This window comes from Morus notabilis, unplaced genomic scaffold (genome assembly GCF_000414095.1).
Source record: "Morus notabilis unplaced genomic scaffold, ASM41409v2 Scaffold1292, whole genome shotgun sequence".
Lineage (NCBI taxonomy): Eukaryota > Viridiplantae > Streptophyta > Magnoliopsida > Rosales > Moraceae > Morus > Morus notabilis.
The window spans coordinates 222,510-233,678 of record NW_010361938.1 but is presented as its reverse complement, the minus strand read 5'-3'; the positions used below and the strand labels follow the sequence as shown (position 1 = coordinate 233,678).

The window sequence follows — 11,169 nt, the reverse complement described above, 5'->3', positions numbered from 1 at the left end:
AAAAATAGTTTAATTTTCTTTAGATAATCTTTTCAGAAAGAAGATTTTGGTTCAATTGCCTCCCGAACTTAATATAGTTTAGCAAATTGTCCCCAAAATTTTTAATTTTGACGATCATCTCCGCAAACTTATAAAATTGTTGCAATATGCCTAATTATACTAAATTTGCTTAAATTTTTTTATTAAACTTAAGAGATTAAAAATTAATGAATTGAACGATTTGTTTTACATTTAAATTAGAATGTTAGAATTTTTCTTTAATACTATCATAGTCAAAATGATGCATATTGCAACAATTTTACAAGTGGAGAAGTCAATTTGCCAAAATTAAAAATTTAAAAAGCAAGTTACTAAAACCATACAAGTTTAGAAAATAAATGTGTAAAATACCCTTTCAAAATCCGTAAAAATCCGCCCGCTAAAATCTACCCAACAATAACAATAGGCAATCGGTTAAAAGAGCCAAAGAGACCCAATCCAACCAAGTACGCAAAACCCAAATGAGTCGATAGAACATCACGTGAAACTGACTAAAAAGAAATATACAGACCAATTTGGAATCATACAAGGAAACCAAAATGAAAAACAAGAAACAATATTAGGGGAAAAAAAACTACCCTATTTGAGCCTCTAGTCACTGTATTGTTAATCGATTGATAGTTCTTTCCGCTCAATCTCTATACATTGTAATATCCTGCAAATTTAGTTTACACTGCCATCCTCATCCGAAAGTATAATCATAATAATGCAATGGTCAAATGTACAGCTGCTAGTTTTGAGTCTGCGTCTTTCCATCATGAACTTAGCTGTCGACGTTCTTACTTAGCTGTCGATGTTCTTCGATAACCTCAGGCATGGAAGGAGAGGAACCACCACTGATTTTGCTAGGCAATGGTGTGTTCCTCCGCGACTGGCGCTTTGTAGGCACCAATGTACTCTCGGTATCCCATTTCTCCGACACCACATCGTCATCCTCATCCTCGCTCTCTTTGAAAATCGGATGAATATATGCTACTTGGAGGTAGCCTTTCAAGTTCAGGTGTGGCTCCCTTGCACGTTCCAGCGTGTCTTTCATCATCGCTTCCTGTAAACGTCAAAAAGGTTCAGGTCAAGCACTTCGTTTTGACATGTCATTTACTTTGTGAAACTTTACAAGAGTTCTAGTGATGCAGATCAAATCAATTAGGATAATTTGGGATTCATCTCTTTGATTAGGAGACTGATTTCGTTGATTAGGATGGATTTCAGATTGTGTTTTTATGCATTTAATTTAGGATATTCAGTTTTCTATTTTAATTATGTAACTAGCCTATAAATTGGCTGTATTGTTAAGAGGACAACTCAGACTATGATATTGAGTTATCAGATTGCTTCCCCCCTCTTGCTCTCTCCTTCCTCCTCTCTCTCTCTCTATCTAAATTCTTTTCATCTCTAATTCTTCTTATATTTCTCTTCTTTTCTCTAAACTCCCCCTCTCTCTCTTCTCCCCTCTCCCTTTTTCATGATAAAATATAATGCAGATTCATAGTTTACCTGCAATGGATATTTAACAAATGCAGATTCATAACGGCCTTTGCAGAACCTGAAGAACCATATAGTGAGGACAGGAAGAACAATCAGAACTGGGGTTGATTGAGCATTCTCTTTAGTGCCCAACAATCCCAGCAGGGCTACTTGTGAAGTAATCAATGCAATTATGATACGCAAATGGACATCAGGCCAGAATGCTGCGCCGCTCTCATATTCCTGGTTATATACGTTTATGATCTGCATATTCAATTAACAAACCATTAAAAAAAAAATCATAGAATTTCATACCCTTAAAAATTGCATGGTCAGATGAACAAACTATAAAAGAAAAAAGCTACCATGAAGTTCAGACGAATGAAGTTCAAAACTATGACGTTTAAAAATGTACCCTTATAAAAACATCAGAACCTAAAGTCATATGACAAGAAAATGAATTTATTAATATTCTGAGAGACATGCCAGATGCCACAGCTGTAATCGTGAAGCAGGAATTCCCACGAAGAAACATGAAAGAAAATTTTGAATAAAGCTACGATTTCCTCAACCTAGAGCACTGAAGAGGAGGACCAGGCTGCTCGAATTGTTCGTGACAGGCAAAATATGTGTATTCAAAATCTAAAGTTCATACATATCCGTATGTGTGTAATTTCATGATAAAATCTAATGCTCTTTTATAAATTACTGCAAATATAAGCTGTTTACCTGATGGCGGAACACAAGATACGCGAAACCAAAGAAGACTATTATGAATGGAAGTATGACTGGATTCATTGCAGCATACACAAGGCCTAGTAAGAAATACAACTGTATACGAGGTTCTCCGGTATTGAATCCAAGACTTCCTGGATCCATTGCCTCCTCCCTATCCTTTTCAGTCTTCACCAAGAAAAAGTTCTTCAAGTGATATATAATCAGTGGTTTCAGCATTAGAATCTCTCCAGCTATACCAGCCCATCCATCAACCATTATGTAAGTTATGAAGAAGGTTGCTTTCAATGGGACTGCCACCCCAATTGTTTCAGGAATCCTGCCAAAGATTTTTTTTTTTTTTTTAATAACCAAATTAAAAACTTTGAAAGAAAAGGACAGACTGAACTTTTGAAATCATGAAAAAATAAAATAAAGAAAGAAAGAATCAGATTCGAATACAATAACAGAAATCACGCTGTACATCTCATTCAATTTATCAATGATTAGCCAAAAATTAAAAACAACACGGAAATAGTTATTGTGTCAGGATGACATACTTGCTTGCTGATTGGTGGATGAAAGAATTCAACTGATCAAGCGCCGACCCGGTAATAATGCTACCAAGAAATACATTCACAAAATTGAAGAGATAATATCTAGATGCTGCTCTTCTTTCAAGAGAAGATATAGATCCAAAGCCTTCAAATTTAGACATTATCATCAATATTGTTGGCAAGAAGATGAGAAATAACTTCAACACAATCCCAGGTAGAAAACCTTGGACGACTGACTTGATAAATTTGCTGCATATCAAAATTATGATATTAGAACTTATTTGTTATTAATGAATATAATAGATTAAGTTTAAAACGTCTAAGAATGAGAGAAGCTCACAGTTCTATAAAGCCTTTTAGAAATGGTGCTGCTTTCTCAATTCCCTCGATATTTGCAAGGGACTGTACGAATGCAATTGGAATCATGAAAAAGAACGTGAGGAAAAAGAACGCCACAGCCATGATTAGCCTCCGGACTGAAAGCGAAACATAAGGGATTGCAAGATTGGCCCAGTATACATCGCGCGGCTCTGGAGCCCACTCAGTCAACCAAATGGTTGGATTTCTAGTTTGCTGAGTTTGTGCACAAACAGCAGCACCCCATCGACTTTTAAAGGAAACAAATGCTGCTGGTATGACAGACTTAGGATCACTCACAACTTTTTCCCTTTCTTCTGCTATCTGAAGAATCAAGTGATTCATTTGAATTGAATAGACTGAACCATACTAAATTTATTTACATAACGCAAAGCATATTCAGCAACTTCTAACATGCAATCAGACTTCAACATATTAAAGGTTCTCAGAAGCTCCTCCTTATCATAAAATAGTACACGTTGGCAGAAAGCCAAGAATGAATCCTTCTTTAAATCAAAGAACAATGTTTACCGCAAACTTAGAATGTGCTATAAAGTTGTAGAAGACACGGAAATTACCAAACCAGTTAATGTTTCATTAAATTAGAGAAACATCCGCATTCTCTGGAACAAATGGACTACAAAAAAATCGGTCATGAATTCAACAAATCTTGTCGATTTTTCTAGACCAACTTTCAGGATTTAATATTCTTTAGTTGTTTTCTGGAATCAGGATTTAATAATCTTTAGTCTCTTACTAGAATTGAAGAAGAAGAAGATAATCAACATATCACAATCTTGGAAATGAGAACATTTAAACAAGTAACTTAAAGGCTACTTACTTCTTTTGAAAGTTTATCGATTTCAGACGTGTAATGATCAATTGCATCCAGTCTCTTTCCCCAAAGCCCGAGACAACCAGTCTGAAAGTAAAGTTATATGCATAGATTTTGGTTAAACACACAACTCATTTAGCAAATAAATTAGAAGACGCTAGGTTCTTAACAAACACGAGAAGAATTGTGTACCTTCATCACGGGCCTCTTGGAATTATCTCTAGAAAACTTATTATTGTAATAGGTAAGCCAATTGATCATCTTTTTCTTCTTCTTAACCAATTTCGCAAGTCTGTTTGCATTGTATACTACCTGCATATTTTTTCCTTAATTATGAGACATATATAATGACAGTCGTTGAGAGTCTAGAGAAGATTACTGATGATAAGAAGTTTTTTAATAAATCTTTGTAACAATATAACCACAAGGCTTGGAACATACAATGACCATTATACAGACTATAAGAGACCGGAAAAGCATGACATGGCTTCAAGATTCATTAAAGTAAAAACCAAAATGAAAAAAACTCTATACTTGGCCCACAATAAAGAAATAACGTCACTCTCAGGAAATTATACTCAGAGAACCAAGTACATCATAATCTATAACATACATAAAAGAGGCAAAGATGTTGCTCCTCCTTTTGCCACATGTCAACCTCTCATCTCTCTCTTTTGTTTTTAGTTTTTACATTTTCTTATTTCTGATCTTTCTTTTATTTAATTTACTTTTTCTTATTTCTATTCTTCTTTTACTTTTTTAAGTGTTTTTTAATCGTTTTCCAAGTGCTCTTTTGTAATTTAATCTTCTTACGAAATACTTCCATGATTTTCTCACTTTACTCTATTTAAAATAATTTATTTTATATGTACCCCATAAATAATTTACTATGTGATTTTTTTACTTTTTTTCCTTTTAAATGTGCTCCACTGAACTTTTTTCCTTTTTTACTAAACTCAATTATCAGGTGAGTAATAAATACCACTAAATGTTAGAAGAAACTTTATTTTTTTATAATAAAAAATGTAAGGAATGCACGCGCAGAGCGCGTGCTTATAACTAGTACTTAGTACTTAGAAAAGTGAGAAATAATTTGGTATTGTATGTGTTAACTGCATTAAACAATGACAGAATCAGATGGAATTACTATTACTCAACTTTATGCTTGTACATCACAGCATATGGAAGGTGGAACAAACCTGATGCGTAAGATAGTGATCCGGATGATTGACCAGAAAAAAATGCTCCACATTCTCACTCACAGATTCGTCCGGGTCTGGCGGAACATTTCTAACGAGTACCTGTGAGCAACAACATCCATTTGGTAAAGGATCATTACATAACACGTTATCATGTCTCTATGCTATATACGTCAAAAAAAAAAAAATTTTTTGAATGCCTTAATTAGTAAAATATAAGGCATGCATTTGTCCTTGTTATCATAATTGAAGGCTTCTAAGAGAACTATTAAGATAACTACCAATATTATGTTAAACACAAGAATTCTCTGTTATACCCGCCAAATGACCTTATGAACTAATGCTCCAAACCCCAAAAAGAACCCTAAAAGCCATCCTTTTGGCTTTTGTTGTATTTGAGGGGGGAGAGGAAAATGCAAGTAACAGTCTTTTCAAACATTTTGAACATAATAATTTAAAAACCAACTCTTTCCAAAGTCAAAACTTCAATTTTCGGCGTGCAAAAAAGGAAATATGGATAATAAACATCATTATTCACTGGTAGGCCTCGATGACTGCATTGTGCTTTTTGTTTTACTAGAATAAAATCATTAAACTAATTTGTAAGGTTCCCAAAAGAAATCAGACGCTTCAACCAACAATTTACCATTCTTTTGAAGATTATACAATATATGACCCTATCTTATATACCAAAAGAAAATGCAGATCTTACTGTGAATTGATCCGGACGGCGTTTTTGTGATGCAAGAAATTGCAACCGCAGTGCGGCTACTTTCCCATACTCCTTATACAACACATAACATGTCCAGAAGGTGAAGGCATAAGCCATTACTATATGAGTCCACAATCTGCCATATCAAGAATTTGAGAATTAACGCATCTGACACTCAGAGAACGTAGTCTTCTAAATTGAAAATGTAATTGCGTAAAACCAATAACAATGACTAAGTGGACACCAAAGGAGTACAATTGATTAACAACCATTCACACAAGAGCATTAAGCTGCTAGTTTTCCAACCACAAACCAGAAAGCCCATACCCTCTTTTGTTGCAATTCTTCCACAGAAAAGTGGAGAATTCAGCAGTATCAAGAAACGAAAGTTATACCTGGGCGATCCATCCTTGACATTCGAAATCGAGAGCTTATCAATGTCACTAGAAGTTCCATTTTTGTTCTGATCGAGAAACTTCAAATGGTCACTAGTCCAGTTAACAGGGACCAAAATAGCCCATGCAAGAAGCGCTATAGGAACAAAGATCTTAAGTCTGCAATACGCAACGAGAGAAAAAAAAAAAAAACAGAGTTCAAGACAAGATAAGACTACAGAAAACACAGCAGTTTTAAACAAACAACCGGAAACAATGTCCTTGCAGCAATTCAAAGATAAAACAACAAACAAAATAAAGAACACAGACATGGGCATCCTTGAAATTACTCGTTCCATTCAATATGACGACACCAAAAATGGAAAAGATAATGATATTTTGCGGCGTACCCTATCAAGTAAATCCGCAAGTAAACAGCGGAATCGAGTCCGGCGTGATCGATAAGCTCCGGTTCGGGCATCTTCAGCGCGGCCGGCATCCAATTCAAGAACCTTACGTACGACCGGGAGTCCAAATTCACAAACCTCCGTACAAACGCACCGGAGCGCGAAGGGCTGTTTCTTAAGCCCTTGAGATACCATTTCGGAAAGTAGACTCTGTCGTTGAAAGGCTGAAGCCTCAGGACCGCAAATGCTAAGAGGAATATGAATGCGGTGAAAATATTGATCGCCGCCGAAACTCCTATATCTCCTAGTGTCGCCATTTATACTCCTCCAAACTCCAAAAGTGGGAACAAGGGAACGAAATTTCTGCATAAAAAGATAAAAAGACCGACATTCAAACAAATTTCTGGCAAATATTTTAGGAAATGTAACTTGGAAGTCCTGTTTTATAGGCCAATATTAGACAAACCTAACTTTACCAAACGGACATACTTAACCACTCCAATCGTTCACCAAATCAAATTAGAAAAAACCATGAAAATAAAGGAAAGCTCGCTCGGAAAAATAGAAAAATACCTACTCCACGTTTACGCAAATTTTCCTTTCGGCCAGAGAATCAGCAAAAGTAAAAGCCAAAAACCAGGGAAAACCAGGAATTTGCGGGACGGTAGCTGAACTAGTGAGTGTTCGGATCGCTTCCGAATCGCAGATAAAGCTAAGAACAACTTCTTTTCTTTTCTCTTCCTTTCCTTTCTTTTCCGGGAAAATTAGAACGCACGTCACTGTAATCAGCCTTTTTTTTCTTTCCCTCAATAATAAGAATGATAAAGAAGAGAGAGAATGAACAGCCAGTGACTAATCCAAACAGCGGAATGATTTATTGGAGAAGGCGAATTCTGGAAAGGGAAGGGGAGACAAACGACAGACGTGGGTAGGATCAGGTGGGCCGGTTGGTTTTCATATGCCTTAGATTAAATAAAAATTAGTTTTTTTTGTTAAATTATAAAAAAAAATAATTGTTTTTAGATATTAAATTGAGAAATAAAAGTAAACTCGACTCGTCTTGCGATGTCGGCAAGGTGAGTTTGAGGAGGTATGTCCAACGGCTACTTTATGTGTGTTTATGGGGAATGTGAATATCATGAGAATTCTTGTCCCACGCGCGGATTGGGAGCGTGGTGACCACTCTACTTAATTGTAAACTTTTACGCAAAGTATCCCTATTATACATGCATACATGTGTTTTCAATTTTCCAGCAAATACACGTGTATGGTCGTGTTTAGAATTAATCCTGTTTTTATTTTTTATATTTTTTTAAGAAAAAAAAATAAAAATATTTTTAAAACGATATTTGGTGTAATAAAAATAAAAAATATAAATAAAAATAATTTTTTAGTTTAGTGTAAAATGAGAGAAATAAAAAATAACTTTTAGTCGTTTTTATTTTTTATTTTCGTTTTCTCTTCTCTCGAGCAGAGAAAGAGAGAGAAATAGAGACATTAATGAGTTTTTTTACACTAAAAATAATCTCTTGATAAAACTGTCAAACACATTTTTAAAAATAATTTATATTTGAAATTAAAAACGTTTTCATTTTTATTTTTATACAAAAAATAAAATCATTTTCGAACGAGTTTCAAACGCGCCTATGTGTTTTTAATTAGAACACTTCGTATACCTTTAAATCACAAGTTAATTATTCTTTCTTTTTGAAGGCCATAAGTAAATTATTCTTAAAATACCGTTAGTGAAAATATTATACTTTTTTTTACTTAAAATTGTCTCATACATCTACGTGAATTTACATTTTCCTATCAAAACTATTTTTTATAGGTTCTATCATTTGTTTAGACAAACCTTTTATTTTTAGTTATATATTTTTAAACTTTAGTGTATTATATGTATGTGTATTATGGTTTATGTTTTCACAACCAAAAATAATTCAATAAAATCATTTTTTTTCTATCGTGATAGTAACTTAATTATAAAATTTATGTTATCAAAACAAATAAATCAAAAATAACGTCACGTGAATTTTTCCTTACAAAAAGAAAAAACAACTCATATTCTTCTAAAATTAAGAACTCGTTTTAGATTTACATATTTCTAGTATACACATTTTTATTCAGAATTTTATTTTTTTTGTTTTTTAATAAAAATTGTTGAATTTTTTTAAACGTATTTTTCTATTTGAAAATTCTAATTTCGCAACTTTTTTTCCAAAAAATAAAAAGAATGAGAGCTTTACAATTACAAACCTCAATTTAAGCCTTTAAGGCAAATGCGAAATGGTGTGGGAATAATAATAACAAAAATAAATTAAAAAGCGATTGATTTGGATGCGATTGGGGGATTAGGGAGGGGTAATATTGTAATCACAAATGACGCGTGGAGAGAGCGTTGGCAGCGTGTGACGCGTTGCCTTTCCGAAATTCAGTGAAGGACAGCTGGGATTTGTTATATAAAAGGAACGGCACGTGTGATACTAGGAGACACGACATGTGTATGTGAAGCTGCTTTCGGAATCAGCCGTACCAAAACGACTGCTAGGCATAAGGCATGTGGGCAGTTCTTCATGGACCACGAAATCCCTTTGGTCGTACTTTGGGCCGTAAATATCAACCACTTCACTACTCTACTACTCCCTTGATTTTTTTTTTTCTCAACTTTCATGGACGTTTAATTGAAAGATTTAAATCATAATTTAAATCATGATTTAAATTATGATTCATAATTTATTATAATATTTTTTTATAAGAATATACGTAAATTAAAAATAATTATAATCACATAATTTTAATTCATAAATTAAACGTCTCATTAATGTGAATATAAGACTTATTTTTATTTTTTTAAGGGCTTATTATAGTGAGATCTTCTATATTTTATTAATATGATAGTCAAACTCTTCTGAGTGAAACTAATTGCAGAAGCACCGCTCACTCAGGGGTTGTTCTTTTTAGAACGAAATTGAAAAAAAATTTAAATTTGAGTTACAATTTTATTTAAGTTCATGTTCTTTTATAAAATTTCAGTTTAAACTCGAGTTTAAAGCTAAACTCGAGTTTAAATTTTCTCTTCAACTTGAGTTCATAAACTCAAACTCAAGTTAATGAATAATATTTTTTTATTCTTAAAAATGTCACAACTTTTTCGTTTTAATTCTGATTGAGATGATTTTTTTTCTATACATTCACAACGAAAAGACGAATAAAACTATACCCATATACTCTATTAAAACTTTTCATCACCATTGAATTTTTATTAAAATACTATTTAAATACAAATTTAAGTTTTGACCCACCTAAATACAAACTCAAATAGATTCTCAATTCAAATCATAATTCAAATGTGCACATCTAAACACAAACTCAAGTTATAACTTCAACTCAAGTTATAACTCAAACTCAACTCAAAATCACCACTCAAGTCACCCTAACTCAAAAATACAAAAGACCAATTAAACTCTGTTAAATTTGTTTATAAAATGTCAAAATTACCCCTTTTAATATCGGCTATTGATCAATAAAAGCTAGGGGACGTTTATTTTCTATATTCGTCCATGATTCTGAATCATGATTTATGATTCTCAACAGTGTTTTCTCTCACAAAAAATACACATAAAACAAGAATGATTATAAATCATGATTTTAAATACATAAACTAAACGTCCTCTTAATCCTAACTGTCCATTCAATCTTCTTTTATTGATAAAACACAGTGTCAGTGTAATAAGTTTTTTTTTTTTTAATCAAAGATTTGTTTTCTTTGAAAGAAAGAAAATTGTTTTTGCAAAAACTATGCAACTTTTAGGTTGGGTATGAAAAGAACTGTCCAATTTAGATCATCAAAATCTTATGAACTTTTTTTTTTCTTTTCTTTTTTGAAGGTTTGCTCAACGTGAGAATCTAAAATTTAAAGTGTTTAACTTTTATTAAGATAAAAAATGGCTTCTTTTTTTTTTTTCTAAAGGAAGATTTTTCGTTGAAATATGAAAATGTGGTAGTATTGTTTTTATTGTTGGATTTTCGTTAACTTAACAGTTTTTTTTCTTAGTACATTATTTCTAAAATTTTTGAGGACGTTTGGTTTATGTATTTAGAATCATGATTTAGAATTATTCTCATTTTACGTGTATTTTTTGTGAAAAAAAATACTGTAAAAAACCATGAATCATGATTTAAAATCAGAGACGAATACAGAAATAAACGTAATTAACATAATTAAAACACGATTTCGTCTAACCAGCGTGGATTGGTGATAACACGTTCCTATCACAAAAGTCCATGCTTTTAAGTTTGATTTATTGGGAAAAAAATCACGACAGAGAGCAAGCGCGTGCAGTACGTGGCTCACAAATGTCAAATGCTGCAAAATAATACGTCTTTTGACTCAATATAGCAAATGTGTAATTAACTCCTCATCTTATCCCATGAGTAAATGCGGCATCATATCTTTGAAGAAAAATAGGAAATGTGACATGAATATGATGTAATGGCCCCTCATTAAATTT

General features: G+C 32.9%; 1 protein-coding gene across 1 annotated transcript; it reads right to left on the bottom strand.

Moving 5' to 3' along the window:
* Window positions 1–492: 492 nt before the first annotated feature.
* Window positions 493–7,618, bottom strand: LOC21397314 (calcium permeable stress-gated cation channel 1). The gene is made up of 12 exons (XM_010100864.2): window positions 7,232–7,618; window positions 6,662–7,021; window positions 6,273–6,431; window positions 5,878–6,013; window positions 5,166–5,267; window positions 4,159–4,278; window positions 3,973–4,053; window positions 3,115–3,455; window positions 2,778–3,023; window positions 2,233–2,557; window positions 1,534–1,767; window positions 493–1,084 (listed from the first exon to the last, which is right to left on the bottom strand). The coding sequence occupies exons 2-12, from the start codon at window positions 6,973–6,975 to the stop codon at window positions 803–805; spliced, it is 2,340 nt and encodes a 779-aa protein (XP_010099166.1). The 5' UTR covers window positions 6,976–7,021; window positions 7,232–7,618; the 3' UTR covers window positions 493–802.
* Window positions 7,619–11,169: the final 3,551 nt, after the last annotated feature.

Excerpts from the sequence above, each read along its gene's own strand:
- LOC21397314 (XM_010100864.2), bottom strand. The coding sequence starts at position 6,975 with ATGGCGACACTAGGAGATATAGGAGTTTCGGCGGCGATCAATATTTTC. Across the intron at positions 3,456-3,972 it reads TCGATAAACTTTCAAAAGAA|ATAGCAGAAGAAAGGGAAAA; the intron begins GTAAGTAGCCTT and ends TTGATTCTTCAG. Across the intron at positions 2,558-2,777 it reads ATCCACCAATCAGCAAGCAA|GATTCCTGAAACAATTGGGG; the intron begins GTATGTCATCCT and ends AATCTTTGGCAG.